The sequence below is a fragment of the Falco rusticolus genome, chromosome 19 (genome assembly GCF_015220075.1).
Source record: "Falco rusticolus isolate bFalRus1 chromosome 19, bFalRus1.pri, whole genome shotgun sequence".
In the NCBI taxonomy this organism is placed as follows: Eukaryota; Metazoa; Chordata; class Aves; order Falconiformes; family Falconidae; genus Falco; species Falco rusticolus.
The window spans coordinates 4,306,817-4,334,693 of record NC_051205.1 but is presented as its reverse complement, the minus strand read 5'-3'; the positions used below and the strand labels follow the sequence as shown (position 1 = coordinate 4,334,693).

At 69.4% G+C, this 27,877-nt stretch overlaps 6 protein-coding genes across 8 annotated transcripts; 2 read left to right on the top strand and 4 right to left on the bottom strand.

Moving 5' to 3' along the window:
* Positions 1–2: 2 nt before the first annotated feature.
* Positions 3–7,671, top strand: LOC119139918 (voltage-dependent L-type calcium channel subunit beta-3-like). 2 transcript variants are annotated; one of them, XM_037370749.1, is made up of 14 exons: positions 3–346; positions 500–592; positions 3,406–3,528; positions 3,636–3,758; positions 3,850–3,965; positions 4,037–4,101; positions 4,199–4,218; positions 4,464–4,544; positions 4,786–4,844; positions 4,973–5,082; positions 5,178–5,329; positions 5,407–5,502; positions 5,595–5,744; positions 6,140–7,671. In XM_037370749.1, the coding sequence occupies exons 1-14, from the start codon at positions 305–307 to the stop codon at positions 6,428–6,430; spliced, it is 1,521 nt and encodes a 506-aa protein (XP_037226646.1). In that variant the 5' UTR covers positions 3–304; the 3' UTR covers positions 6,431–7,671. The 2 variants fall into 2 exon arrangements, with proteins under 2 accessions (XP_037226646.1, XP_037226647.1); XM_037370750.1 differs by lacking the exons at positions 3–346; positions 500–592 and adding an exon at positions 2,180–2,325.
* Positions 7,607–13,458, bottom strand: LOC119139914 (probable ATP-dependent RNA helicase DDX23). Of its 2 annotated transcripts, none has more exons than XM_037370732.1 (17): positions 13,354–13,458; positions 12,169–12,386; positions 11,933–12,031; positions 11,660–11,756; positions 11,492–11,557; positions 11,225–11,363; positions 10,979–11,112; positions 10,777–10,889; positions 10,538–10,681; positions 10,121–10,346; positions 9,823–9,968; positions 9,551–9,728; positions 9,204–9,446; positions 8,884–9,035; positions 8,609–8,717; positions 8,293–8,467; positions 7,607–8,206 (listed from the first exon to the last, which is right to left on the bottom strand). In XM_037370732.1, exons 2-17 carry the CDS (start codon positions 12,384–12,386, stop codon positions 7,983–7,985), a joined length of 2,463 nt encoding a protein of 820 aa, XP_037226629.1. In that variant the 5' UTR covers positions 13,354–13,458; the 3' UTR covers positions 7,607–7,982. The 2 variants fall into 2 exon arrangements, with proteins under 2 accessions (XP_037226629.1, XP_037226630.1); XM_037370733.1 differs by having other exon boundaries at positions 10,979–11,109.
* Positions 13,459–13,950: 492 nt separating this feature from the next.
* Positions 13,951–17,654, bottom strand: LOC119139929 (rho-related GTP-binding protein Rho6). Its single transcript, XM_037370766.1, has 5 exons — positions 17,479–17,654; positions 17,317–17,404; positions 14,910–15,019; positions 14,668–14,802; positions 13,951–14,568 (listed from the first exon to the last, which is right to left on the bottom strand). The coding sequence occupies exons 1-5, from the start codon at positions 17,596–17,598 to the stop codon at positions 14,323–14,325; spliced, it is 699 nt and encodes a 232-aa protein (XP_037226663.1). The 5' UTR covers positions 17,599–17,654; the 3' UTR covers positions 13,951–14,322.
* Positions 17,655–17,877: 223 nt separating this feature from the next.
* On the top strand, positions 17,878–20,400 carry LOC119140196 (dynein regulatory complex subunit 2-like). Its single transcript, XM_037371281.1, has 9 exons — positions 17,878–17,943; positions 18,173–18,318; positions 18,415–18,582; positions 18,651–18,820; positions 18,963–19,101; positions 19,209–19,406; positions 19,476–19,694; positions 19,784–19,936; positions 20,059–20,400. The coding sequence occupies exons 2-9, from the start codon at positions 18,184–18,186 to the stop codon at positions 20,398–20,400; spliced, it is 1,524 nt and encodes a 507-aa protein (XP_037227178.1). The 5' UTR covers positions 17,878–17,943; positions 18,173–18,183.
* Positions 20,401–20,696: 296 nt separating this feature from the next.
* Positions 20,697–23,395, bottom strand: LOC119139936 (peptidyl-prolyl cis-trans isomerase FKBP11-like). The gene is given in 9 exon segments (XM_037370775.1): positions 20,697–20,930; positions 21,015–21,085; positions 21,183–21,216; positions 21,329–21,416; position 22,498; positions 22,760–22,783; positions 22,785–22,822; positions 23,269–23,296; positions 23,298–23,395. Coding segments are annotated over 9 exon segments (585 nt in total). The 5' UTR covers positions 23,381–23,395; the 3' UTR covers positions 20,697–20,712.
* Positions 23,396–24,525: 1,130 nt separating this feature from the next.
* Positions 24,526–27,854, bottom strand: LOC119140195 (probable ADP-ribosylation factor At2g15310). The gene is given in 7 exon segments (XM_037371280.1): positions 24,526–24,693; positions 25,675–26,337; positions 27,198–27,325; positions 27,448–27,504; positions 27,507–27,555; positions 27,661–27,685; positions 27,687–27,854. Coding segments are annotated over 7 exon segments (1,209 nt in total). The 5' UTR covers positions 27,806–27,854.
* Positions 27,855–27,877: the final 23 nt, after the last annotated feature.

Here is a 27,877-nt window from a genome sequence, read left to right as displayed (position 1 = left end):
TTTTTCCCGGTGCCTCCCGGTCTTTCCCCGCAGCCCCCGGGGCTTGCGGGGAGGGTCTATCCCCCGGTGCCCCCCCGCCCCCCCGGTGGCTGCCCGGCTGCGGGGGCGCGGGTCGGCCGCCACGGGGATGGGCGCGGAGGCGGGCAGGCGGGGGCGGGGACGACCGGGACGCCCCGGCGGCCCCGTGTGATACGGAGCGCGGCGGTGGCGGCGGCGGCGGCGAGGCCCTTCCCGGCGGAACGCCGCGCTCCGGTGCGGGGCGGCCCCGCCGGTATCCCGGGGGCTCCGGTGGGTGCCGCCGGGTATGTCCGCCCCGGCTCAACCCGCCGCTCCCGGTTCCTTCCAGGTGAGCGGAGCTGAGCCCCTTCCATCCCCCCGGGCACGGCGGGCCCGGTTCGGTTCTGCCCGCAGCGCTGCGGAGGGGTGGGGGGCAGCGGCGGGGCCGCGCCGCCCGGGGCCGCCCGGTGCTCACCGGCCGCCCCCGCCGCTCCCCCCGCAGAGCCCCCGGAGGCTCCCGAAGCGCAAGAGCCGCTTCAAGCGCTCGGACGGCAGCACCTCGTCCGACACCACCTCCAGCATCCTCCGCAGGCAGGTGAGCGGGCAGGCACCGGGACCGGCACCGGGACCGGCACCGATACCGGGGCGGGGCAGCCCCGCCAGTCCCGGCTCCCCCCGCCGCGGCTCGCTCCCGGGGGCAGCGGCTCTGCGGCTCCGCAGTAAAGCACGAACCGGGGTGGGGGGGTGGGGGGGTGGGGAGCGGCCGAACTCCCCGCCCCAACCCTCCGCACCGGGGGAAACCGGGCGGCCGCCCCCACCCCGCCGTTCCTCCGGGACCGGGGCTGGGCTCCGGCACCGGGCGCCGGTGGCAACGCAACAGCCGCTCCCCGCGGCTAAAAATAGCGAGTGCTGCGTCAGGGCCGGGCCGGCCTCCGGGCACCGGCACTGCGGCGCGGAGGGGGCGGGGGGTCCCGGGGGGCCCCGGGGAAACTGAGGCAGCAGAGGGGGAACGGGGCCGGGGGGGGGGTCCGCTGTGCTGCCCCGCCCGGTCTATCAGCCGGCACCGGGTCGCCTCCCCGTGCTGCCCGGGGGGTGGAGAGGGGTACGGACCCCCCGCCGTCACCCACCCGCCTGCTCCGGTTCACCCCGGTGGAGCGGTGCCCCCCTCCTCGGGCGCCGGCGAGGCAGCGGGTCCCGGGGCGGCCCCGGGCAGGGCGGGGGGTTCCGGTAGAGGCGGCCCCGGGGGGCGCAGAGCGCCCTGAGCATCCCGTTGCCATCGCAAGGTAGTACCTGCCCCCTCCCCGGTAACCCCCGGGCCCCCCCCCGGCCCCCCCGGCCCCGGCCCCGCACACGGCGCGGCCCCTTCAGCACCTCGGAGAGGGCCCGGCCCGGCCCCGCCGCGCTGCCCGGTACCGGGGCCGGTGCCCGGTGCTCGGTGCCCGCTGCCGGTGCCTGCGGCCGTTCCCTCCGCCACCGGGAGCCCCCACCCCCCCGAACGCTGCCCCGAGGCCCCCGGGTCAGAGCCGAGTTGTCCCGGGCCGGTGGCGCCGGGGTCCGTCCCGCTGCGCGGTAACGGGGCGGGCCGGGCCGGTCCCCCGGGGCCCGCCGCTGCCCCCCTCCTCGGGGGCGGGGGGGGCGCGGCGGGGGGGCGGGAGCGGCTCCGGCCCCGCCGCAGGGCTCGCCCTGCAGACGGGGCTGCTACCGGCTCGGGGCAGGACGGGGGCCGCCGCACCGGAGCATGGAGGTACCACGGGGAACCCCCCCGCCGCCGCCGCTCGGGGACCCCCGGCCGTGGGGGGGAGGGGAACACAGCCCCCCATCCCCCCCCCCCCGCCTCCCCGGGACCCTCCCTCCACCACCGCGAGCTGTCTTCTTTGCAAACTACCCCCCCACCCCGCCCCCCCCGGGAGCTGCCCCGGGGCCCGGTGCATCACACCGGGGCCGCTCGGTACCCCCGGCTACCACTTCAGCCCCTCCCCCCCCCCCGCCATCCCCCGGGGGGTCCCACCGGAGAGGGCCCGGAGACCCCGGCAGCCGCGGGAAGGGGGAACGGCGACCCCTAAGGCCCCCCCGCCCCCCCAAGGCTGAGGCGGCGGGGGCGGCTCCGTGCGCCCCGGGGGGGCGGTGGGAGGCGGGGGCGGGGAGGGGCGGGGAGGGGCGGCGGCGGCGGCGCGGCGGAGCGGGCAGGGCCAGCCGGAGCCCGAGCCACAGCCGGAACCGGAGCCGGTGCCGGTACCGGAGCCGGACGGGGGGGGCACGGGCGGCTCGGCTCGGCTCGCCCCGTCTATGTCGTTTTCTGACTCCAGCGCTACCTTCCTGCTCAACGAGGTACCGGCCCCGGTACCGGGGAGGCGGGGGGGGGGACGACGACCGAGGGATCGCGGGGTGGGGGGAGCTGCGTCCCGCGGGGGCCGTGATTGCACCCGGGGGGGGTTGGGGGGACCGGTGCGTGGCTTCATGGCCGGGGCAGGGGGAGCCGTGCCGCCCCCCGACCCTTTGTTCCTCGCCGCCGCCGTTGGTCTCGCCGCCCCCCGCCCCCCCCCCCCGCCCTCCGGCAGGTGCCACCGGGCCCCGGAACCGGGTGGGGGGAGGACCCCGACCCCCGTGGCCGAGGACCCCGCGGGGGCCGATGCTTCGGGCCGTGGGCTGCACGGGGGGGTCGTGTTGTGGCAGGGGAAGGCACCGCTGGGGATGCTGTACTGGGGATGCTGGTGGAAGAAGATGCTCGGGGGGGGGGGGGGCAGTGACGATGTTGGGGGGGGGCCCTGCTGGGGAGGCCATGTTGGGGGGGGCCATGCTGGGAAACCATATTGCCTGCGTTGGCTGGGGGGGGCCCAGACCCCCCCTCCCCCCCCCCCGATGTGAGCGAGGGGGGATGTGCAGGGTGAGGGGGCCCTATCTGCTGGCGGGGGGGGGCTGGTGCTGGACGGTGGTGCTGAGCTGAGCCCAGCAGGGCCTGGGGGCCTCGGGGGGGGGCTCGGCCACATCCAGGGACCTATAAATATTTCACCGCAGCTTCTGCGCCTGTTCCGGGTGCAGCAGGCGACGGGTAATTACTGGGGGGGGGGGGGGGGCGGGCTACACCAAGCACCCCAGCGTTGGGGCTGGCTGTGGCAGGCCCACACCCCTGAGGGGACAGGGACCCCTTTCCGCAGTCCCGCCCCCCCCCCACCCCCGGGGCTGTGGGGGTCTCCCCCCAGGACGGGGGCTGCACCCCATGGCCGCCACGCTGGGTGATGCTGCCCCTATTTGCCTGGCTTGATGCCCCCACGGATCCCTGAAAGCTGGAAAGGGTCAGTGGGCTGGGGGTCAGCGGGGTCCCCTCCCCAGGCCGGCATCGGCTCAGGGTGAGGTCCCGCTTTGTGGGGGTCCTTGCAGCCCCCCAGCACTCAGCCCTGTCCCCCCCAGGGCTCGGCGGACTCCTACACCAGCCGCCCGTCCCTGGACTCCGACGTGTCCCTGGACGAGGACCGGGAGGGTGCCCGGCGCGAGGTGGAGAACCAAGCCCAGCAGCAGCTCGAGAGGGCCAAGGTACTGGGAGTGGGGGGGTTGTCCAGGGCATAGCCCCAGGGTGGGGGCTGGCAGGGCCTGGGGACACTGACCCCCCGCCCTCCCCCCCCCCCCCATCACCCCCCCAGCACAAGCCGGTCGCCTTCGCTGTGCGCACCAATGTCAGCTACTGCGGGGCGCTGGATGAGGAGTGCCCGGTGCAGGGAGCCGCCATCAACTTTGAAGCCAAAGATTTCCTGCACATCAAGGAGGTGAGCTGGGGTGCTGGGGAGGGGGGGGCCAGGGTCAGGGACCACCCCCCCACACACCCCCCAGCCTCACCCCTGCCCTGCCCTCACCCAGAAATACAGCAATGACTGGTGGATTGGGCGCCTAGTGAAGGAGGGGGGGGACATCGCCTTCATCCCCAGCCCCCAGCGCCTGGAAGCCATGAGGCTCAAGCAGGAGCAGAAAGCCAGGTAGGGACCGGACAGTCACCCCCAAACCCCCCCGGGTCCCCCAACACTCGCTCACCCTCTTTCTCCTCTAGGAGAGCTGGCAACGCCTCGGGCCTCGGCGACAGTGGGAACCGGCGATCGCCTCCCCCCTCCTTAGGTAAGGGCAGGTCCTGGCCCAGGGGGGTCCGGGGGGGGTCTGGGGTCCCCCCCCCTTCACTGTCACCAACCTCTGTCTCTTCTCTCCTCTCCCCAAGCCAAGCAGAAGCAGAAGCAGGTGAGTCCCGGGTGCAAGGCTGTGCCTGGGGCAGGGGGAGATGGGGAGGGGGCTGCAGGCAGGGCTGAGCGCAGTCGCTTCTGGGGTGGAGCAGGTGGGGGCAGAGACACCCCCCCCGCCCTCGGTTGTGGGGCTGGGGGGGGGCTCCAGAATGCCAGGATTCTCTGGAATAGGCTCACTGACCCCTTTCTGGGGGTGGGAGTGCAGGGTGCTGATGTGTCCCCATGTCCCCCTCCCCCCCGCAGACACAGCACATCCCACCCTACGATGTGGTCCCCTCCATGCGGCCCGTGGTGCTGGTGGGGCCCTCGCTGAAAGGATACGAGGTATGGGGGGGGAAGGGAGGGGTGGGGTGGGGGGCTGTGGGGTGGGGGTGGGGCTCCCACTGTGCCCCCAGGGTGGTGGCTTGTGTCCCTCGTCCCCTCCCTGCGCATCCCGTGTCGGTGCTGGGCAGATGGCGGGGACCGAGGGCTGCTGGCAGGGTGCCAGGAGGCTGCCACCTCCCTGCTGGTGCCATCTGCCACCGGCTCCCCGTGGGCTCACCGGGCTGGTGGCCCCCACTGGCAGGTCACCGACATGATGCAGAAAGCCCTCTTCGATTTCCTCAAGCACAGATTTGATGGCAGGTGAGAGCCGAACCCCATCCCAGGACCCTGCCCTATAGCCTGGGGGGGGGGGGGGAGACCCAGGAACCCCCACCATGGCCTGGGGGGGGGACACCCAGGACCCCACCGCTGTCCCTGTGCCCCCCCAGGATCTCCATCACCCACATCACGGCTGACCTCTCCCTGGCCAAGCGCTCCATCCTCAACAACCTGGGCAAGCAGGCTATCCTGGAGCGCTCCACCACCCGCTCCAGCATCGGTGAGGGGCCGGGCTCACCCCGGGGTGCAGGGACACCCCCCACCACCCCCCAGGACCCAGCCCAGCCTGACACGTCCCCCCTGCGTCCCCCCCAGCTGAGGTGCAGAGCGAGATCGAGCGCATCTTTGAGTTGGCCAAGTCCCTGCAGCTGGTGGTGCTGGATGCCGACACCATCAACCACCCAGCCCAGCTGGCCAAGACCTCCCTGGCGCCCATCATCGTCTACGTCAAGGTGTCCTCACCCAAGGTGAGGGGTGACTGTGGTTCTGGGGGGGAGGGGCAGCTGCCCCCCACGGTGCTATCCCTCTCCTGTCGCCTCCCCAGGTCCTGCAGCGGCTCATCAAGTCCCGGGGCAAGTCCCAGGTGAAGCACCTCAACGTGCAGATGATGGCAGCTGACAAGCTGGTGCAGTGTCCCCCGGTGAGTTGGCAGGACCCCCACCCTAGGGATGCTCGGGGGGGATGGGGGGGGTGTCCCTGAGCCACTCCTGCCCCCTCTCACCTGCCCCCCAGGAGCTCTTCGACGTGATCCTGGATGAGAACCAGCTGGAGGACGCCTGCGAGCACTTGGCCGAGTACCTGGAGGTGTACTGGCGTGCCACGCACCACCCGCCGCACGCCCCCCACGCCGTGCCCTCGCCCACTGGCCTCCCAGGCCTGCAGGTACCCCTGGAGCCCCCCTCCCTGCCCCCCGCTGGCAACCAGCGCAGGGACGCACAGGTGGGGGTGGCGGGGGGGGGGGATGCACAGGTGGGGGTGGTGGGTGGCAGGAGGGGACGCACAGGTGGGGGGACACACAGGTGGGGGTGACGGGGGACGCACAGGTGGGGGTGGTGGGTGGACGTAGAGGTGGGGTGGGGGGACACACAGGTGGGGGTGACGGGGGACACACAGGTGGGGGTGGCGGGGGGACACAGAGGTGGGGGTGGCGGGGGGACACAGAGGTGGGGTGGCAGGGGGACGCAGAGGTGGGGTGGCAGGGGGGGACGCAGAGGTGGGGTGGCAGGGGGACGCAGCCCCCTGTGCCATCCCCGCAGCCCCCTGCCCCCTGCCCGCAGAGCCAGCAGCTGCTGGGGGAGCGGGGGGAACACTCGCCGCTGGAGCACGACAGCCTGATGCCCTCAGACGAGGCGGGGGAGACCTCACCCCACACTTGGGGGGCCACGTCTCAACGCAGCTCCCGGCACCTGGAGGAAGAGGAGTACGCGGACCCCTACCCTGACCTCTACCAGCCCCACCGGCACCACAACAGCGGGTTGCAGGGCACCGGCGCGCCGGATCGCCAAACCGAACGCAACCTCGACAGGAACTGGCAACGCAGCCGGCCTTGGGCCAAGGACAGCTATTAGGGGTGGGGGATGAGGATTTGGGGAGGGGGGGGGGGGGGAACGCGACACGGCTGGGAACCGGCCCCCCCCGAACCCCGGGCGCTCCTCGCCTCGCCCCAGCCCCGCACTGGGGGTGCTCAGACAATCTCCCTCTCTCGGGGAACCCCTCTGCACTGGCAGCTTCCTCGCGCCCGACCCCCTGGGCACGTCTTCAGCCATAAGCACAGGGGGGGGGGCCGGCAGCCAGGATACCCTGGGACACACACACACACCCCCCCCGCCTCCCCGGCTCCTGGGGACCTGGGGACAGCCACATGCCTTCTCCCTGCCTCAGTTTCCCCACCTGGCCCCCGCATCGCAGCCTGTCTCATTCCCCATGGAAGACCCTTAGGCCAGGTAATGGGGACACACGCACACGCACACACACACGACAGTTTTACAGTTTTGGCAGCGTCCCCCATCCTGCACAGCCCCAAGGAAGAAGGGGAAGGTGCCCACTCCCCCGCTGGGGCCTGGCCTGCCCCCTCCCCTGCCCCTGCATGGGACCCCCAGGAGGAGGGGGCCGCACCAGTCGCTTCGCTCCGCACCGAATTCTCCCTGCCCCGGTCACCGCAGCCAAACCACTTCCTCCCGGGGTACAGAGAGAGCGGGGGAGGGGGCGGCTGGACCCTTCCCGGGGAGGAGGGGGGGGCCCACTCCACACCTGCACTCACTGCCCTGTCCCCATAGCTCCCCACCCCCCCACACGTAGCTGTCACCGCACGTCACCGCACACTCCTGTAAATAACGGCACCCACCGCCCTTCGGCCGGGGGCTGCTCGGTGGAGGGGCCCGGTGCTGAGCGCCCCCCACCCCAGGGCCCTTCGCAGGGAGCCGGCCTGAGCCGCCAAGGGGGGACAGGGTGGGGGGGGGGCACAGTTTTGTTATAATTTCTTTTGTAGAAAGCACTGATTTCCCTGTAACCGGTTTCAGAAACACGACGAGTGCTCGGAGGCGCCGGTGTCTGTGTCTTTGGGGGGCTGGGGGGACAGCGGACACCACAGGGATGTTAGGGTGGGGGACACACCATGTGGGGGGAAAGGGCCCGATGCTGGTGGGTGCTGAGCATCCAAAGGCTTTCCCCTTGGGGCCAGCGCTGGAGGGTGCTGGGAGAGGGTGCTCGGGGCAGCGCCGCAGGAAGAGTACGAGGAGCCGACATCCAGCAACGCAGCTGCGGGTTTATTCCTGCAGCCTGGAACTTTAGCTAAAAAATAACAAAAAAACCCCAAAGATGACCGCAGCTCCTGGGACAGCCCTGCCTTAAAAACCAGCACGCCAAGCCCAGCACGGGCCCCTGCCCCCAAAAAGCCTCCTGGCTGTGGGGAAGGTGGGGAGGGGGACTGGGAAAAGAGGGGGGACATTTGGGGACAGTCCCAACCCCAGTCTCTGCTGTCGGCAGTCCTGGTTGCACACAGGGGGTTGGGGGCGGGGGGCTGGGAAAAGAGCAGCCAGAAAAGTCCTGGCACCCCCCGACCCTGCTGGTCCCACCATCCCCGCTGGGGTGACCGAGGGGGGGGCCACCAGTTGCGGGGACTCAGGCGAAGATGGTTTCCTCCCGCCGCTTCTTGGTGAGGATGGTGCCGGGTTTGTGCTGAGCGTCGGGGTGGTTGGCCAGCTCGGGTGGGCAGGATGAGACCGGGCTCTCCAGGATGGCTTGCTTCAGGTCGTAGAAAACGGTGGAATCCTCCTTGGTGAGGAAGGTGATGGCTACGCCGCTCTTCCCCGCTCGGCCCGTCCGCCCGATGCGGTGGATGTAATCTGCAGGGGGGTCGGGAGGGGGGGGGGAGGGGGGTCAGGCAGGGCCTTGTTCCCCTCCGAAAGCCGTAGACCCCCCCAAAACTCACCCTCGATGTTCTTGGCCATGTCGTAGTTGACGACCATGGAGACGTCGTGGATGTCGATGCCGCGTCCTGCCACGTCGGTGGCCACCAGGATGTCCTTGGCTCCGGCCTTCAGGTTGGAGAGGGCGAACTCCCGCTGCTCCTGGCCTTTGCCACCGTGCAGGGTGCAGGCGTTGTACTGCGGGAGGAGGCGGCGGGGGTTAACGGGGGGCGCTCAGAGCCACATCACCGGGGTCCCCAGGCAGAGATGGGGGTGCAGGGGCTCCCCCCACACCCGCCACAGCCAAAGTAGGGGAGCTCCGGCCCAGCCCAGACTCACCCCCATCTTCTCCAGGGACTTTGCCAGCACGTCGCAGCCCTTCTTCTGGTTGACGAAGATGATGATGGGTGGGTCGAAGCCCTGTTCCAGGATGGCCAACAGCTTCTTCCTGTTGCAGAAGAGGACAGTTGGGTGAGGAGAGGCTGAGATGACCCACAGGAGCTCCTTTGCTCCCCAGAGCCCCCCTCCCACAACTCCCTCACCCTCAAATCCCCCAGAGCACCCCCAAGACCTGCTCTTCTCACTCCACCCGACCCCACCGGCCCCCTCCTCACCTCTTCTCCGACTCCGACATGAGGAAGACCTTCTGCTCCACCCGCTCATGGGGTTTGCCGGCGGAGCCGATGTAGACCACGGCCGGACGACGGAGGTAGCTGCGGGCCAGGCGCTCCACCGCTGGCGGCATGGTGGCCGTGAACATGACGGTCTACGAGAAAACAGGGCGGTGAGCGACGTCCCCTGTGTGGCAGGAGCGTGGCTGCCATTCCCATGGCTCGTTCTCCAAAGCCCTCAGCCGTCCCCTCTCCACGCCGTGGACCACGCTCAGCCCAGGGGGGGCACCCACCCCCCCTCCGGGCCTCCTGCCTGCACCCACCTGTCTGTACTTGTGCTTCCCCGACTCGAAGTTGGCCAACATCTTCTCGGGGTCCTCAGCCTCGTCGGTGTCGGGTTTTTGGTTGGTGACGGGCATGTGCTCCAGGATCTTCTGCACATCAGGCTCAAAGCCCATGTCGATCATGCGATCTGCCTCATCCAGCACTACGTAGGTGCAGCGGCTCAGCACTAGGTACCGGTTCTCCAGCACGTCGATGAGACGGCCTGGTGTGGCAATGACGATCTGGGGGAGACGGGGGGGGGGGGGGGGCACAAGGAGGGTTGGTGGGCACAGCCCGGGGCTAAACTGCTCCCCTCAGGTCGTCCCCCCCAGGGGCTAACACTCACCTCGCAGCCCATGCGAAGGCGGAAGCCTTGGTCCTCGCGGGAGATGCCTCCGATCACGGCCACCGTGCGGATGCCCAGAGGCTTCCCGAATTTGATGGTTTCCTCCTCAATCTGCTGGGCCAGCTCACGGGTGGGGGCCAGGATGATGGCGTAGGGACCCTGGTCCGATTCTTCAATCCTGCGGTGTTGGCAGGGGATGGCAGCGTCACCCAGAGTGCCACGTGCCCCCTGTCCCGCAGCGTCGCCCACCTCCCCTGCCCCATCCCACCCACCGATCGATCTTGGGCAGGGTGGTGATCCACACCAGCAGCGGGATGAGGAAAGCCGCCGTTTTACCGCTACCGGTCTCGGCCACGCCGATGATGTCACGGTTCTGCAGGCCGATGGGGATCGCCTGGCGCTGGATGGGGGTGGGCTCCTGGGGAGGGAAGCAGCAGGTTTGAGAGCAGAACTCCCCCTCCTCACACCCCCCAAAGACCCGACCCCAAGAACCAGCCCTTTTCCCCTCCACCCAGCTCCCCCGAGGGCCATCGGGGTTCGCTGGCAGAAGCCCCCCCACCCCGTACCCACCTTGTAGCCACACTTATCGATGACCTCCAGGATGTGGGGGGGCAGGGAGGAGTCCTTCCAGGAGCGGATGGGGTTGGGGATCTTGCCCCCCTTGGTGGTGATGCTGTAGTCCTCGCGGAATATGCGCCAGTCCCTGTCTGTCATCTCATCGAGTTTTTTCTGGGACCAGTGCCGGTCGTCCCAGCGCTGCTTGGCCTCCTTCTTCCGCAGCTTCCGCAGCCGAGCCCTGGGTGGGGGGTGAGGAAGGGGGCAGGGCTCACCCTGTGCCTCGGGGGAGGCTGGAATTGTCCTCTCACCCATCCTAAGAATGTGCTGCATCCCAGAGCCACCCCCAGCTCTACATCCCAGCCAAGAAGAGCCAGCCAGGACCCCGGACACCCCTCAGCACCCTCCCAAGCTCCCCCCACGTGCACTCACTCCTCCTGCTCCTTCTCCTCCAGCGTCCGCCTCTTCTCCATCAAGTCCCCATAGAAGCGCGACTGTTCCCGTTTCTGCTGCTTCAGGTCAATCCCTGCGATGAAGCCCCGGCCCAGCAGCTGCACTTGGTGTCGCTCCTTGTACCTAGAGCAGGGTGGGAGCGTCAGGGGCATGGCTGGGGGTGCCCCACACCCCCCCCCCGGGGCACCCCTCAGCCCCAGGGGCACCCCAGCACTCACAGGGGGTTGTAGTCAATGGAGGTGTCTTCCGACGCATCCCACTCGAAGACGAACTTGCGGTCGTTCAGGTGCCGCGTACGTCTCCGCTTCTTCACTCCTCCCAGGTAACGCTCCTGCAGGAGGCGGAGGATCAGCGGGGAAGGAACCTGAGCCCCCCCCCCCAGCTCACCCACCCTCCCCCTAGCCCAGCCCTCAGCGCTACCTTGATGGCATGGAGCTCTTTGCTCTTGTCTTTCTCCTCCCGGATCTTCTGCCTGCCCTCCTCGTCCTCTGTGCCGTTGGTCTCCCGCTCCATTCGCTCCCGGCGCTCCCTGCGCTCACGCTCCTGGGGGTCTTCTGGGGAACAGGGGAAGGGTCTCAGAGCCAAGCACCCACACCTAGGGTGGGGGGGTCCCAGGGGTCCCAGCCTCTTAGAACCAGGAAAGCTATGGCGGGGACAACACCTTACCAAGCATCTTCCTCCCCATCTCCTGGAACTGCTTCCTCTTCTTCCTCTCCTCCTCCAGCAGCCGCTGACGCTCCTCCACCTCCTGCTGCCGCCGCCGCAAGGCCTCGGCCTCCCGCTCCGCCTTGGACAGGAACTTGGGCTGCGACAGGAGAAAGGACGGGCTCACACTGGGCCTGGCTGCGACCCCCTCGCTGCTGGGGCTGTCCCAGGAGAGACATACTCCCCCTCCCCCCAAATCCATCCCGTCACAGCACGGGAGGCTCCTACCTTGGCTTCTGCCTCCTCTTCAGCCTTCTTCTTAGCCAGCAGCTCCTCCAAGGACAGCGGCTGGGCCTGCAAACGTGGGGCCGGACCGTCAGCAGCCCCTTTGCCTCACCAGAGCGATCCCCCCACTAAGAGCTATTCCCAGCCAAGCCCCCTCAGCCCCTTCCTCACCTTCTCCTTCTTCAGGGCATTCTCCTCCTCCTCCTCCGCTTTCCGTGAGTCCCGCTCCTTCCGGGACTTCGAGTCTTTGCCCCTGCTCGGGGACAAGCTTCCCAGCAAAACAAAGAGGAATCAAGCACCGAACGCAGCCCCACGGTCACCCCACTGACCGGGGAAAATCCTGCTCTCGCCCTACAATGCTTCCTACAGAAAACAGCCCTGGGGTGCTTATAGAAGAGTATGACATGCCCTCCCCCCCGCCCCCGAAAAAAAAATGGGGCTCACCTTGACCGCTTCCTGTCCTTATCCCGCCGGTGCCCATCTTTCTCTCGGTCCCGGTCCTTCTTGCTCCGGTCCCGATCACGTTCTTTGTGCCGGCGATCCCTGCAAAGTGGGGCAGTCACGGCGCGGCCCCAGCCCAACCACCTGCACCCCCCACCCCCTTTGCAGGGCCGTCACAGACAGGCAAGAGCGACAGAGCTTTTCCCTAAAAACTGGGGGGCCCCCATAACACCCCTCACCTCTCTGTCGACTTGGACCGGGACCGGGATCGTGACCGGCTGCCTCGTCTTCTATCCCGGGACCGGTGCCGCTTCCTGTCCTTGGAGGGGGAACCCTTGCGGTCCCGGTCCCGTTCCCGGTCCCGATCCCGGTCTCTGTCTGGGGATCGTGAGCGTTTCCTCTCCTCCTTGGCAGGGGATGCGTCCCGGTCCTTCTTATCTGCTAGTTCTCCGGCCATCTGTGGGGCAAAGGATCAGACAGAGTGAGGGACCGGGGGGGACCTGGGGACAGAGCAGGGAGGGCTGGGGAAGAGTCGGGGACAAGCACAGGGGTCCTGGGGAGGGTGCAGGGGATCCAGGGGGGGGCCCAAAGGGGCCTGGGAGGATACAGGGGACCTGGGGAGGGAGCAGGAATGGCTAAGGGAATGGGGAGGGGGGGGGGCATAGGGGACCGGGGGGGGGCTGGGGTACCCAGGGGGGACTGGGGAGAGCTGAGAGACCCAGCGAGGGCACAGGGGACCTGGGGAGGGTGCAGGGGATCCAGGGGGGCCCAAGGGGGCCTGGAGGATGCAGGGGACCTTGGGAGGGAGCAGGAACGGCTAAGGGTGTCGGGGGATGGGGGGGGGTGGGCACAGGGAACCTGGAGAGGGCTGGGGGACCCCAAGGGGACCTAGGGAGGGCACAAGGGACCTGGAGAGGAAATGGGGAGGGCTGAGGGAGTCAGAGGGGGGGACCCAGGGGGAGTCCAAGGCGATCTGGAGAATATGCAGGGGGGCTGGGGTGGGAGCAGGGAGGGCTGAGGGACCCGGGGGGTTGCAGAGGAGGCCGGGGGGGGTGCAAGGAGGGCTGGGGGACCCGGGGGGAGGGGGGGGGGAAGGGGCGTTGCAGAGGACCCCGGGAGGGAGCGGAGAGGGCTGAGGGACCCGGGAGGAGTGTGTGCAGAGAGACCCCGGGAGGGAGCGGGGAGGGCTGGGGGACTCGGGGGGGTGCAGAGAGACCCCGGGAGGGAGCGGGGAGGGCTGGGGGGACCCGGGCAGGGCTGCGGGCCCGGAGAACCTGGAATCAGGCCCTGCCCCGGCTGCCGCTCGGCGCCGCGGTAGCGGGGCCCTGCAGCCCCACCCGTGGGGGGGGGGGGGGGGGGGGGAAGGGGGGGCGGTCCCCGGGATCTTCCTGCCGGTACCCCCCACCCCGCCGCCCCGCGCTCACCGCCGCAGGCCCAGGCCTCAGCGCCGCCCCACCGCCGCCGCCATGTCCGCCGGGCGCCGCGGGGCACGCCGGGAAGGCGAGGCCTCCCTCCGCGCCGCGACTACAACTCCCAGCAGCCCCCGCGCCAGACGCAGCACCGCCGCGCGCCCCCCCCAGCCCTTGATCCCTCCGCCCGGGCCCCCCCGACCCCTCCCACGCTGCGGGGGGGGTGGGGGGGGGGGTGGGTTAACCAAGCAGAGCCTGGGGGCAGCAGGAAGCCCTGGGGGGAAGCTTTTAGGGTGACCAAGACACACACCTCCCCCCCCCCAGGGACTTTGCCCTCTGCATCAGCACCCATGGGTGACAGCACATGTCACTGTCACCCCTCCCTGCTGGAATGGAGGGGGGGGGGGGAAGGGGTACCTCAGCGCAAACCCCAACACCCACCCCACCCACCCCCAAATACAGGCTCACCACCCACCCCCAAAGAGAGGAGCAAACCTGCTGCACGTGGTGGGTGTTATATTTCCGATAATAAATAAGCTTTTAATAACACTGACCATGGAACAGAGACATTCTCCCCCCCCCCCCCCAAACACAGTCCATAAAACAGCCCCCCCCCCCCCCTCCCCCGGCCCCCCCCCCCCACTGGGGTCCCCAGGGCCAAGCAGCAGATGAGGGATGGGGTGGAGGGCAACAGGATGCAGCTGGGGGTGGGGGGGCTGGGGAAGAGCTGTTAAGCACCCTCCCTGAGCCCACCCCCTCCCCCCCCACCCCCCACCCACAGCAGCTCCCTGGGGGGCTGCCCCCCATACTGGGAAGGCGGGGGGAGGGGAGAAGCAGTGTGATGGGAGGGCAGCAGACACCCCATCCTCCTTGGGGGGAGGGAAGGGGGGGCTCTAGGGCCCTGTCCAGCCCCCCACCCCACTCCGGGGACTCAGGGGGGGCTGGGGGCTTTGAGAAGGGGGTTTCACATCCCCCCAACCCCCTTCACATGACTGAGCAGCTTTTTGCTTTTTCCTTCTTGAAGGCGGAGGAGATGAGCTCAGAGCGGCTGGGCAGGTGCAGGAGTCTCTTGGAGAGGCTGCGGGGGGGGCTTTTGGGGGGCTGCGGGGGGGCTTTGCTGAGGCAGATGCCGGACACGGTCCGGAAGATGCTATGGACGCTCTTCTCCGAGGTGAAGGCCGAACACTCCAGGTAGCTCTCTGCTCCCAGCTGCCTGGCCACCGCACAGCCCTGCAAGCCAACCCAGCGTCAGGGTGATGTGACACCCCCAAACCCCCCCCCCCAAAGGACCCCCAATGCCGCGCCCCACCCCCCCCCCCCCCCCAATACCTGCTCATAGGAAATGGGTGCCTGCTTCTGGTGGGAGAGCTCCATCAGGGTGCTCAGGTCCGTCCGCAGGTCTGTCTTGCAACCGATGAGCAGCACCCGCGTGTTGGGGCAATAGTCCAGGATCTCCGTCTTCCACTAAAAGGTGGGGGGGGGGGGGGGCGCACAGAGTGGGTGTCAGCGCCAGGGGACCCCAAACCACCACCCCCTTGCCCCACAGAGGGGCTTAACCCCCCCTCCATCACCTTCTTGGACGCACTGTCCAGGGTCTCGGGGCGGCTGATGTCGAAGCAGAGCAGGACAGCATCCGAGTCGCTGTAGCAGAGGGGACGCACGTTGTCGTAGTAGGGAGAGCCTGGGGGGGGGGGAGAGAAAAAAAAGGAAAAAAAAAAGGTGGGGGGTCATTGCACAGCACCCCCACTTCTGATGGACCCAACCCCCCAGGCTGGAGGGGCTTGCAAAGGGGCACAGCCCATTGTGCCCAAGACGGGGGGGGGGGGGGCACACAGCTCTAGAGCCCCCCAAAATGCCACCTCCGCTCCGTGCAATTCATTAACATCATCATCGCCCCTAACGAGGCAGCAGGAAATAGATCCCGCGGTGTTTATATAACAACCCCCCCCCCATGTTGGGGAGCCCCACCAGCAGGGAAAGGGGGGGCGCAGGCAGCTGGGATGCAAGGAGGGGGGGAGCTGCCACCCCCACGGGGTCCCCAGGGCCACCAGCATCACACTGGGGACTGCAGCGGAGGCGCTGCATGAGGGTGTGGGGGGGCAGTGGGGCACGCCCCCCCCACCCCTTTCAGGTGTGGGGGGTGATTGGGGTGCCCCCCCCCATCACCGCCCCCGACCCCGAAAGGCCTCGGAGGGGTTTTGCAGCCCAGACGCTCCGTGCATGGAATAGCAAAGAGGCTGCGCCAGCGCATCGCCATAGCAACGCGGGGACCGCGGGTGGCGGGGACCCCCCCCTCCAATGGGGGGGACACTGCAGCACCAGGGCAGGGCTACCCTGACCCCCCCACCTTGCCCCCCCCCCAACCCTTCAGGGGTGCCCAGGGAGGGGCAATACCAGGATGCCCCATCACCCCCTCCCCCCCCAATCCGCAAGCAGCCCCCCAGGGAGGGTGCAGGGGCCCTGGCACCCTGTATCCTACCTGGGGGGGCTCAGAGTGATGTGGGGGACCCCCCCCAGGACGGGGCATAGCCCTGTGTACCCCCCCCAGCCTGTGTCTGTGCCCCCCCTCCCCAGGCCAATCCCCAGGGACTCCCTGGCAGCCAGGCACCCCCGTGCGCCCCCAGCCCCAGAAATCTGTGTGTCCCCCCCCCCCCCCCGGGGAAGCCCCCCATGTCCCCACTGCGGCCACCAAGTCACACCCCCCCCCACAGCGCACCCCATTGCAGGGCTCCCTCTCCTGCAGCCCCCACCCCCGAGACCAGAGCTGGCCCCCTCCCCGGTACCGGAAGGTTGCCCTCCCGCGGGTGCATGCGCCCCCCACCACCTCCCCGGTACCGGAGGCTTGTCCCCCGCCCGGTGCATACACACATCCCCCGGTACCGGAGGCTTGTCCCCCGCCCGGTGCATACACACATCCCCCCGGTACCGGAGGCTTGTCCCCCGCCCGGTGCATACACACATCCCCCGGTACCGGAGGCTTGTCCCCCGCCCGGTGCATACACACATCCCCCGGTACCGGAGGCTTGTCCCCCGCCCGGTGCATACACACATCCCCCCGGTACCGGAGGGTTGTCCCCCGCCCGGTGCATACACACATCCCCCCGGTACCGGAGGGTTGTCCCCCGCCCGGTGCATACACACATCCCCCCGGTACCGGAGGGTTGTCCCCCGCCCGGTGCATACACACATCCCCCCGGTACCGGAGGGTTGTCCCCCGCCCGGTGCATACACACATCCCCCCGGTACCGGAGGGTTGTCCCCCGCCCGGTGCATACACACATCCCCCCGGTACCGGAGGGTTGTCCCCCGCCGGTGCATACACACATCCCCCCGGTACCGGAGGGTTGTCCCCCGCCCGGTGCATACACACATCCCCCCGGTACCGGAGGGTTGTCCCCCGCCGGTGCATACACACCATCCCACGGTACCGGAGGCTTGTCCCCCGCCCGGTGGTGCATACACCATCCCCCGGTACCGGAGGCTTGTCCCCCGCCCGGTGAATACACACATCCCCCCGGTACCGGAGGCTTGTCCCCCGCCCGGTGCATACACACATCCCCCGGTACCGGAGGGTTGTCCCCACGCCCGGTGCATACACACACTCCCCCGGTACCGAGGGTTGTCCCCCGCCCGGTGCATACACACATCCCCCCGGTACCGGAGGGTTGTCCCCCGCCCGGTGCATACACACATCCCCCGGTACCGGAGGGTTGTCCCCCGCCCGGTGCATACCACACATCCCCCGGTACCGGAGGTTGTCCCCCGCCCGGTGCATACACACATCCCCCGTACCGGAGGGTTGTCCCCCGCCCGGTGCATACACACATCCCCCCGGTACCGGAGGGTTGTCCCCCGCCCGGTGCATACACACATCCCCCCGGTACCGGAGGGTTGTCCCCCGCCCGGTGCATACACACATCCCCCGGTACCGGAGGGTTGTCCCCCGCCCGGTGCATACACACATCCCCGCCCCGGTACCGGAGGTGTCCCAGAGGCTGAGCTCCACCCGCTGCTCCTCGCTGGCCAAACACGCCGTGTAGTTCTCAAACACGGTGGGCACGTACGTCTGCAACGGTACCGAGAGCGTCAGCGCCCGCTCCCGCTGCCGGTCCCCGGGGCTCGGTGCCGGTTCCTGCTCACCTCGGGGTAGCAGTCCTTGGCCAGCACCTGCAGCATGGCCGTCTTGCCGCACTGCACGTCGCCCACCAGCACCAGCTTGCAGCGGGCCGGAGCCGCCGGTACCGGCCTCCGCTCCCGCATGGCGGCGGCGCAGAGCGCGGCGCCTCCGCCGCCCTCCCGCCCGCCGGCCCCGCGCCCCGCCGCCGCAGCGCCCTTATATACCCCGCCGACGCCGAGCCCCGCCCACGGCGGCGCCCTCCCGCCAATCGCCGCGGAGGTTAGCGCCATGCCGGCCAATAGCGGAGAGGCGGGGGGCTGCCGGGTTCCGGCCTTTGGGGTGCGAGGCAGCTCCTCCAAGCTAGGGGGCGCCTGTCTGGTGGCGGACGGAAGTGTGACCCTGTTCCCGCCCCAGACCGGAAGTTGTGGTTGCCAGGAGACCGGTGGGACGCTGGCCGAGGGGCCTGGGCGTGTTGGGGAGCGCGACCGGTACAAGGACGGAGGGGGTGGAGGCCCCGTGGTGCGGGAGGGGGCGCTGAGGGGCGGGGGAGGAGCGGGGGCAATGGGGCCTGGGGGTTCCACAAAGCGGGGGGTGCCTGGGGGGATCCAAGGAGGGGGAGATGAGGTGGGCAGGGGGAAACGGGGCCTCTGGGGGCCCTGGAGGGGCCGCAGCCGGGACCCCGGGGCACCCCCCTTACCCCTCACACCGTATGCCCAGGCCCAGCCATCATGCCAGGGAAGCGCGGCCCGCAGGGGGCAGCCCCCATAGCGGCAGAGGATGCTATCCTGCTGCTGCAGAGCCAAGCGCTGGCTGAGGAGGAGGCGGCCAAGAAGAAGGGGAAGATGCTCACCCGATTCCTGAAGGTGCATGGGGGGCCGGGGGCTGCTTGGCAGCATGTTTCCCCCCCCCACGCCGCCCAGCCCCTCTCCCCCTCCCCACTGCTCATGCCCCCCCCCCAGGACAAGCTGGCCAAGGAGGAGCACAGCAGCACCCTGAACCTCCGCAAGCTCAACACACAGTGGCGGGCGGTGCTGCGGGAGGCCAAGGCCAAAGAGCTGCACCAGGACATTGAGATACTCAGCCAGACCTTCACACGGGTGATGGACTGCAAGGACAGCGTCATCGAGGTGAGCACAGGGCTGGCGGGGCAGGGACAGTGGCTGGAGCCCACCCGTGACCCCCCCAACCTCTGCAGTCCCTGGCCAAAGACCTGGAGGAGGCAGAGGAGCAGCACGCCCATGCCCTGCGCGGCCACCTGCACAACATTGACTGCCTGCTGGAGCTCCAGCGCTGCCGCCTGATGTGCCTGGAGGAGGGGTACAATGCCCAGCTGGAGGCCCTGAAGATGGAGTTTGAGGCGGAGAGGTACGGGACTTTGAGACTGAAAGGTGGAGAGGGACAGCAGTGGCACTCGCTGGCTGTCCTGCCCAGGTGCTGAGCCCTCTCACGGTGCAGCTGGGACCACTGTGGCTTCCCTCTGTCAGCAGCTGCCCCACATTTTCCCCAGGAGGACCATCCTTGAGCAGCACGAGCAAGAAAACTGCCACCTGCGGGATGTGGCGCTGGCTGTGGAGCAGAATCACGCCAAGAACACCCACGAGGCCCTGCTGAATTTCCAGAGCGCCCGAGATGACATCAAAAACAAGGCACGGGCAGGGGGAGGAACCGGCGAGGAGCCTTTTAGGGCATGTGAGCAGAGCATACCGTGAGGTTTGGGAGGCGACGGGTCACCCGTACCCGTGTCTGCCCTCAGAGCCTGCAGGAGAAGCAATACAGCCGCGTGCAGCTGGGTGGGAGGTTGGAGGTGCTCTGGGAGCAGTTCCAGAAGGCCATGCAGAGCTACACGGAGGCCACCAAGCACCAGAAGATTGCTTTTGAGGCGCTGAAGCAGAAGGATGAGAAGAACTCCAGGGAGATAGAGATGCAGGCAAAGAAGCTGCAAAAGCTCCAGGTGGCGGCTGGGATGGTGGAGGGAGTGGAAAGACCCCCGTCCCGCTGCTCACGTTTCACCTGTTCCCAGGACTTGGTCACAGCCACCAAAAGCCGGATCGCGGCTCATCTCCGGGAGAGTGAGGAGCAGAACCGGCGCATGCGGGAGGAGAAGGAAAGGGTCCTCGGGCAGCTCCAGGAGCTCCGGAGGGAGCTGAGCCGGGCCAGGGCTAAGGCACACAGTAGCCTGGCCAGGCTCGCCGTGCAGAGCGGCACTGCCCTGAAGGTGCTGGCGCGGGTGGTGAGGAAGGTGAGGCCGGCGGCCCGTGGGCAGGGGGAGCACCAGAGAGGGGTACCACCATCCCCTCCCGCCCTGCCCTCTCCGATATCCCTCCCCAGGCTGAGCGCATCCTTCGGCTGGCTGAGATGTGCCGCAGGCTGGAGACGGAGGAGGAGAAGGTGCTGCCGTTCTACTCGTCCTCGCTGGCGGAGGGGGAGCAGCGGGACACCCGGCAAATCCTGGAGGAGACGCCCGCAGAACCCCTGGCTCAGGTGAGGAGGCAGCGCTGGGATCCCAGGCACTGCCACTGGCGTGTGAGGATCGGGATCTGGTCTTGGTGATGATCTGGTTGGCATGTGGGGAATCCCTGCCCTCCTCCCTGCCTCTCGCCCAGGCCATGCGGGACTACGTGGGGCTGGAGCGCTTCTGGCAGCGGTTCAACAAGGTGAAGCTGGAGGAGAAGGCGCTGGAACGGGAGCAGGTGGTGCTGAGCCAGAAGAACCAACATCTGCGGGAGCTGCTCCGGCAGTACCTGGCAGGGATCTCTGCCAGCGAGGAGGTGCTGGGTGAGCCCAACCCCTTCCTCGCCGTTGAGTGCAAGAGCTGCATCCCCAGGGACTTGCCCCATCCAGAGGGGGGCTGTGCACAAGGTCATCAGGGTGCTGCACCCCCCGACAGCCCCTCGGGAGGGGATCCCGGCTGGGACCCCATCCACGGCTCCGCCAGCACCAGCTGACAATGCCTCCCCCCGCAGAGCAAGGCCTGGGGACACCGCAGAGACTGCAACTGCCCAGATGTGCCGTAAAAAGCGCGAAATTGTGCCCAAAACTGTGCTCCGGGGTCTTATTTCTGGGACCCACTGAGTTTTGTCAGGGCAGGCGTGGGTCTGTCGCCTCCCACCCTGGCGTCAGCTCCTCAGCCACACCAAGGTGACGCTGGCGGAGTGGGCCGGGAGCTTTGAGGGTGCTGAGCCCCTTCCCCCTCCTCTGTCCCCCACACAGCCGGGCAGGGCAGCCACGGAGCAGCCGCGGATGCCGAGGGGAAGACTTTATTTTTTTTTGGCTTTGTTCCTCTTCTCCTCCTTCAGCTTTTTCTTGGAGAGCTTGGGGCTGCTGGCCTTGCGGTAGAGGTGGTACCCAATGAGCCCCAGCAGCGCCGGCACCAGCCCCAGGCACAGCAGCGGCAGCACCTCGTTCAGCACCTTCTGCCAGTAACTGGCCCGGTATAACCCGACCAGCTCTACCTCGAACCGCAGCACCGCGTCGCCTGGGATGGGTGGGAACAGAACCTCAGTGGGGGGCTGCGGGGGGCTGGTGGGGACCCCACGGGGACCCCAAGGGCTGCGCTTACCTGGGATGGTGGGAGGGGAGCCCCGTTTGCCGTAGGCCAGGTGAGGGGGGATGATGGCCCTCCGCTTCTCCCTGCCGTGGCAAGAGGCCATCAGCGCCGGTGCCCCGTGGGGCCAGCCCCACGCCAAACCGTGGGGGGGGCTGCTGCCCACCCCCTCGCCCCACTTACCCCACACACATGTCCAGCAGGCTCTGCTCCAGGCCTGTGAGGAGAAGGGGGAGAGGGTGAGGGGGGCTGGGCTGGGGGCTTCCTACAGCCCACCTTGGCCTGGCCACAGCCCGGTTAACCCCGCGCCCCCCCAGCCCCCCACTCACCGGGGATGACTTGGCGCTTGCCCAGCTCCACCTGGAGCGGGTCCCGGCTCAGCGAGGTGTCGATGATGCGGCCATCCTCCAGACTGCCCTGCGGGGTCGGGGTCACGGTCACCCCTGGGGCCACCTCTGGGGTCCCCCCTGGGTCACCCCTGGGGCCACCTCTGGGGCCACCCCTGGGGTCCCCTGGGGCCACCTCTGGGGCCACCCTGGGCCATCCCTGGGGTCATCTCGGGGCCATCCCTGGGGTTATCTCTGGAGTCACCCCTGGGGTCACCCCTGGGTCATCTCTGGGGCCATCCCTGGGGTCATCTCGGGGGGCATCCTGGGGTTATCTCTGGGGTCACCCCTGGGGCCACCCCTGGGGTCATCTCTGGGGTCACCCTGGGGCCATCCCTGGGGCCACCCCTGGGCCACCTCTGGGGCCACCTCTGAGGCCATCCCTGGGGCCACCCTGGGGCCACCCTGGGTCATCTGGGGTCACCCTGGGGCCATTTCTAGGGCCACCCCTGGGGTCATCTCTGGGGCCACCCCTGGGGATGCAGCGGTTCTGCCCCGGGGTTGTCCCCATACAGGTCCTTGCATCAGGACAACTGGCACACTGGTGCTGATCCCAGTGTGGTCCCCCCCCTGGGGACATCCCCATCCTGCTCCCAGTGCCAGGGCTATCTCAGGATAATCCTTGTGCTGGTCCCAGTGCCAGTCTGTGCCCATACCAGTGCCACCCCCATGCCAGTCCCATGTCACCCCTATGCCAGCCCAAGTGCCACACAGGCGCGCCCCAGGGCTGCCACCACGCCTGTCCTAGTGCCGTCCTCATGCTCGTCCCACTGCTGTCCCTATGCCGGTCCCAGTGCCACCCCAGTGCTATCCCCATGCCCACCCCAGTGCCACACTGATGCCATCCCTATTCCCTCCCCAGTACCACCCCATGCCCTCCCCATTGCCACCCCACTGCCATCCCCATGACACTCCAGTGCCACTCCAGTACCACCCCAGTGCCAGCCCCAGTACTACCCCTATGTCTGCCCCAATAGTACTCCAGTGCCATCTCAGTGCCATCCCAATGCCTGTCCCACTACCACCCCAGTGCCACCTCGGTGACATCCCAATGCCTGTCCCAGTACTGTCCCCATGCCTGCCCCAGTACCACCCCAGTGCCAACCCTATACCCTCCCCAGTGCCACCCGGTGCCATCCTGGTGCCGCCCCAGTATCACCCCAGTGCCACCTCGGTGCCATCCCGATGCTTGACCCAATGCCACTTCGGTGCCATCCCAATGCCTGCCCAGTACCACCCCAGTGCCACCCCGTGCCACACCAGTGCCGCCTCGGTGCCCCCGGGCCCCCACGCGGGTGCCGGTGCCGGGCCCCCCGCCCCCCGCCCCCCGCCCGGCGCCGCGCAGTGCTGACGTGTTCCTCCCGCCCGCCGCACGTGTAGTGGATGTGCACCGTGTCCCGGCGCCGACAGCTCCGTACAGCCCTCGGGGGGGGGCACCTGCAACGGGGAGTCACGGGGGGGTCGGGACGAGCCCCCCAGACCCCCCCGGTTTGGGCTCCGCGCACCCCCCGTACCCACGGGTCCCTGGAGCGCTCCGTGAGCGGACTCCCCCCGGACCTTCCCGTCCTCCCGGTGCTCCTGCTCCACCGCGGCAGCCTGGTCCTCCCGGTGTGTGTCCCCCCGCAGCCGGTGGTCCCGGTGCCCGTTCCTGCCGGCGCCCACCCCCACCCCCCACCATCCCGTTCCTCCCGGTGCACCGTGAGCCCCCGCCCAGGCCGGGCTCCGCGCCGCCCCGGGGCAACAGCACCCCCCAGTGCCCCCGTTCCCCGCCGCGCCACCGGTGTCGTCCCCCCCCGTCCCATCCCAACTTCCCGTCCAAGGGGTCCCCGGTGGCCGGTGCGCCCCCATCCAGCCCCGGTTCTCCGGTTCCCCCCGGGGCTTACGAGCGTCTCCAACCGCAGCCCCGGGCACGGTTTCGGTTTCGCTCTCGGTGGCGCGGGCGGGCGGCGACGGCAGCAGCAGCGCCAGCAGCAGCAGCGTGGCGGGGGACGGCATGGCCGGGCTGGCGGCGGCGGCGGCGGCGGCGGCACCGGGACCGCCCCGGCCGGCCCCCGGGAGCTCCCGGGCCACGCCCCGGGTCCCGGCCACGCCCCCGGGTCCCGGCCACGCCCCCGCCCGCGGGCCCGGCCACCCCCTCGGTGCGTGGGGACACGTGTCCGTCCCGGCTCCCGGTACTGCCGGTCCCTGCCGGTGCTGCGGCTGAGCTGGCCGCCCCTGCCCACCCCGGCGGGGGAGGGGGGGGTCTGGGGGGGGGCGGGGGCGCCTGGGGCACCGGTTGGGTGCAGCACCCGCTGTCCCGGCGCCGGTGGGACTCGGTACCAGCAGGCGGCAGCAAAGCCTGGGGAAACCGGCACCTACCGGGTCCAGGACACCCCCCAGCACCCGGGTCCAGCACCTACATGGTCTAAGACTCCCCTTCCTGGCACCCACTTGGGTCCAGCATTTTTCCCCAGCACCCATATGCAGCCAGGACCCCCACCCTGGCACCCAACGGGGCCCAGGACCACCCACCCAACACCCACCTGGAGTAGCACCCTCTTCTGGCACCCACCCAGACCAGAACCCCTCCTCAGCACCCATCTGGGTCCAGGACCCATCCTGACACCCACCCAGCTCCAGCATCCTTCCCAGCACCATATGCATCCAGGACCCCCACCCTGGCAACCAATGGGGCCCAGGACCACCCACCCAGGCCCATACACCCTTTTCCAGCACCCATACAGGTCCAGGACTCGTCCCCAGCACCCACCTGGGTCCAGCACCCTTTTCCGGCACCCACCCAAGCCCAGAACCCCTCCTCAGCACCCATATGAGTTCAGGACCCATCCCTGACACCCACCCAGGTCCAGCATCCTTCCATGGCCCCCAGTAGGTGCAAAGCATCCCTTCCCTTGGCACCCCAGCACCCCTTCCAGCCCCCCCCAGCGCGCAGGCCAAGGGCAGCTGAGCCTCTCGCCAGCCCCGTGCTGTGCCGTGCCATGCCATGTCGTGCCAAACCTGCCCCAAAGCCCCCCGCCCATCCCCGTGCCTGGGGGGCGACCAGCCCCCAGGGAACACAGGGAGCAGCCCTGGCTCAGGGTGGGGGGCTCACACCTGCACAGCGGGTGTCACCCTGGCTCCCTCATCCCGTGCCGGTGGCGCTAGCCCTGTGGAGGGTGGTGGTGGCCACGTCGATGGCGATGTCGGCACAGGCCCTGGTGCAGCTCCCGGACGACGGCATCGGCACGCCGGCCCCACCGGTGCACCCACATACCAGCCCCGGTTGCCGAGAGGTGGGGAAGCCGGGCTGGCGGCTGGGGGCCGGGGCACTAATGGGATTAGGGCCACCGGGTCAGCGCCGAGCTGGCCCCCGCCAGACAAAGCCGCTGGCCCAGCCGGTGGGAACGCGACGGTGCTGGCACCGTGGCTCCCAGCCCACTGGGGAACCCCAGTTACCCCCACCCCAGCCCCCGCCCCACGAGGAACCAAGCAGCCAGCGCCGTACCCGGCTCGGTGTCACCGGCATGGGGCTGGGGGTGCTGGGGGTCCTGGGGGCCCACCGCCCACCCCCCCCCCAGGCACCAACCCAGAGAGGACATGGGGATGGGGGCAGCAGCGCTGACCCCAAATGGGACTCAGCTGGTCCCCTGGCCCATGGAGGGGGGGTGACACCGGGGGGCTGAGCCCCACTCGCGCCCATCCCAGCGCTGGCACCGTCCCCACGCCCCGGCTGGGATTAACGCTAATGGGATTTACCATTTCATCCAATATTCCCCTAAAGATGAGCCTGGGAAGGGGGAGCCCCCCCTCGCCCCCCCGCCAGCCCCCCTCGCCCCGCTAAGCTCTTTCTAATTAAAACCAGCCCGCGGCTGTCCATCACCGTCCCCCCTCCACGGGACCCCCGAGCTGGGGGGGGGGGTTGGGGGGGAGCTGCAGAAGAAGAGCCGTGGGGCAGCGCTACATAAAACATGTTTAATATCCAAGGGGGGGCCAGGGGTCACCCACCGTCTCAGGCGCGGAGGGGGGGGGGGGGGGGGGCAAGTACACACGTCCCTGGACGGGGCAGAGCCGCAGCGACACGTCACACCAAGCACAGACCGGGGGTATAAATACGGTGCCGAGGGGGGGGGACACAGTACGGGGCCATCGTCCATCCGTCCGTGAGGGGCAGGGAATACAATCACTATGCTGGCATGGGATTGGGGTGCAGGCACCCGGGGGGGGGGGGGCCCGGACAAGAGGGGGGGACCACGGGGGTCCAGCAGCCCCGTGCCTCCCCCCCTGTGAGGGTCACGCTGCGGGGAGGAGACCTGCTCGAAGTGATACGGGGGGGACCGGGGACGTGTGGGCCCCGGGGGGTGGGGTGGGGGTGGGATATGCGGGGATGGGAGGGAGTGCTGGGAAGGGGGGGGGGGGGGTGTATGGTCCCAAATGCCCCCTGCGGCCCCGCTGCCCCCACATTTGGTCCAGAGGAAGGCGAGGGGTGCGGGGACATGCACAGGGATGGGGTGCCCAGCACGGCCCCCCCAGGCAGGGCAGCGCCAAGGTGGCCCCCAGCCCCCAACCCACTCCCCGGGGCCCTGCCCCCGCCCCCCCCATACATTATATAGAGCTATATTTCCACGCACGCACACACGAGATCCGAGGGGGAACCGAGGAGACCCCAAAAAAAGGCGAAAAAACCCCACAGCAACCGGTGCCAGAAGAAAGCAAAATCCAACCGGGGCGGGGAGGGGGCGGCCGGGGGGGGGACCTGGCACGGCCCGGGGGGGCGGGCCGGGGGTACGGGGAGGGGGGCCGGGAGCCACCCGCTCATTCTTGTTCTTGAGCTGGTTGGCGAGCCAGTCGAGCCCCTCGTAGAGGCCGTCGCCGCTGGTGGCACAGGTGGCCTGGATGTACCAGTTGCGGTGGCGCAGGGAGTGGAGCCCCAGCTTGTCCGTGATCTCCGCCGCGTTCATGGCGTTGGGCAGGTCCTAAAGGGGCAGGGGGAGGCAAGGTCACGCGCCCGCCCCCACGGCACGGGGATGGGCGCCATCCCGTCACCAGGCGGGGGACACCAGCCCCGATGCCACGAGGATGGGCGCTATCCCATCATGGGCGGTGGGCACCAGCCCGATGCCACGGGGATGGGCGCCATCCCGTCATCAGAATGATGGCACCAGCCCCGATGCCGGGGATGGGCACCATCCCATCACCGGGCGGGGGGCACCAGCCCTGATGCCACGAGGATGGGCGCTATCCCATCACCGGGGGGGGCACCAGCCCTGACACCCCGGGGATGGTCCCAGTCCCACCCCAGACCACCAGCCACCAGCCCTGACACCCCAGGGATGGTCCCAGTCCCACCACAAGCCACCAGCCCTGACACCCCGGGGATGGTCCCAGCCCACCCCAGCCCCAGCCACCAGCCCCGACACCCGGGGATGGTCCCAGCCACCCAGCCAGCCACCACACCCGGGGATGGTCCCAGCCCCAACAGACCAGCACCAGCCACGACAGGGGATGGTCCCAGCCCCAACCAGACACAGCCACCAGCCCCGACACCCGGGGATGGTCCCAGCCCCAACCCCAGACCACCAGCCACCAGAGGACACCCGGGGATGGTCCAGTCCACCCCAGACCACCAGCCACCAGCCCTGACCCCGGGGATGGTCCCAGCCCCACCCCAGGCCCCCAGCCACCAGCCCTGACACCCCGGGGATGGTCCCAGTACCCAGACACCGCAAGCCACCAGCCTGACGCCCGGGGATGGTCCCAGTCCCACCCCAGACCACCAGCCCTGACACCCCGGGGATGGTCCCAGCCACCCCAGGTACCCCCCCTCTCCCCAGACCCACTGCTTGTTGGCAAAGACGAGGAGGACGGCGTCCCGCAGCTCATCTTCCGCCAGCATCCGCATGAGCTCCTCCCGCGCCTCGTTCACCCTCTCCCGGTCGTTGCTGTCCACCACGAAGATCAGGCCTGGGGGCGGCGAGCGGGCGCTGCTGGGAGCGCAGGACCCGGCCAGCCCACCACCACCCCGCTCCCCCGCGACCCCCCCCGCCTCCCTCCCACCGCAGCCCCCCGGGGTGGGGGGGAACTACCCTGGGTGTTTTGGAAGTAATGCCGCCAGAGGGGCCGGATCTTGTCCTGCCCACCACATCCCACACGGTGAAGCTGATGTTCTTGTACTCCACCGTCTCACGTTGAACCTGCGGGGAGCGACAGCGGAGGGAAACTGAGGCACGCGGAGCCGCCAGCCCCCTCCCCAGGAGCCGTGATGGGGTGGGGTCCTTGCCCGGTGGCCCCCCCGCTGCACCTATGGTGGGGATGGTGGTGACGATCTCCCAGCTTCAGTTTGTAGAGGATGGTGGTCTTCCCGGCGGCGTCCCCCACCATCAGGATCCGCATCTCCTTCTTCCCGATCAGGCTCTTCAGCAGGTTCCCGAAGATGTTGCCCATGGTGACGGAGCCGAGGCCGGATCCTGCGGGGGCACGGGGCAGGTGCTGGGGCGGGGTGGGAGGTGGGGGGGG

Bases quoted from the DNA above. Each gene is read 5' to 3' on its own strand.
- LOC119140196 (XM_037371281.1), top strand. From the start codon at position 18,184: ATGCCAGGGAAGCGCGGCCCGCAGGGGGCAGCCCCCATAGCGGCAGAG. The intron at 18,319-18,414 runs GTGCATGGGGGG...CCCCCCCCCCAG, and splicing joins TGCTCACCCGATTCCTGAAG to GACAAGCTGGCCAAGGAGGA. The intron at 19,102-19,208 runs GCACGGGCAGGG...GTCTGCCCTCAG, and splicing joins GAGATGACATCAAAAACAAG to AGCCTGCAGGAGAAGCAATA.
- LOC119139914 (XM_037370732.1), bottom strand. From the start codon at position 12,386: ATGGCCGGAGAACTAGCAGATAAGAAGGACCGGGACGCATCCCCTGCC. The intron at 9,447-9,550 runs GTGAGTGTTAGC...CGTCTCCCCCAG, and splicing joins GCCTTCGCATGGGCTGCGAG to ATCGTCATTGCCACACCAGG. The intron at 8,207-8,292 runs GTGAGTTTTGGG...ACCCCCCTGCAG, and splicing joins CATGGCCAAGAACATCGAGG to ATTACATCCACCGCATCGGG.
- LOC119139929 (XM_037370766.1), bottom strand. From the start codon at position 17,598: ATGCGGGAGCGGAGGCCGGTACCGGCGGCTCCGGCCCGCTGCAAGCTG. The intron at 14,803-14,909 runs GTGATGGAGGGG...CCCACCTTTTAG, and splicing joins TGGACAGTGCGTCCAAGAAG to TGGAAGACGGAGATCCTGGA. The intron at 14,569-14,667 runs GTATTGGGGGGG...GTTGGCTTGCAG, and splicing joins CACCCATTTCCTATGAGCAG to GGCTGTGCGGTGGCCAGGCA.
- LOC119139918 (XM_037370749.1), top strand. From the start codon at position 305: ATGTCCGCCCCGGCTCAACCCGCCGCTCCCGGTTCCTTCCAG. The intron at 347-499 runs GTGAGCGGAGCT...CTCCCCCCGCAG, and splicing joins CCGCTCCCGGTTCCTTCCAG to AGCCCCCGGAGGCTCCCGAA. The intron at 3,529-3,635 runs GTACTGGGAGTG...TCACCCCCCCAG, and splicing joins AGCAGCTCGAGAGGGCCAAG to CACAAGCCGGTCGCCTTCGC.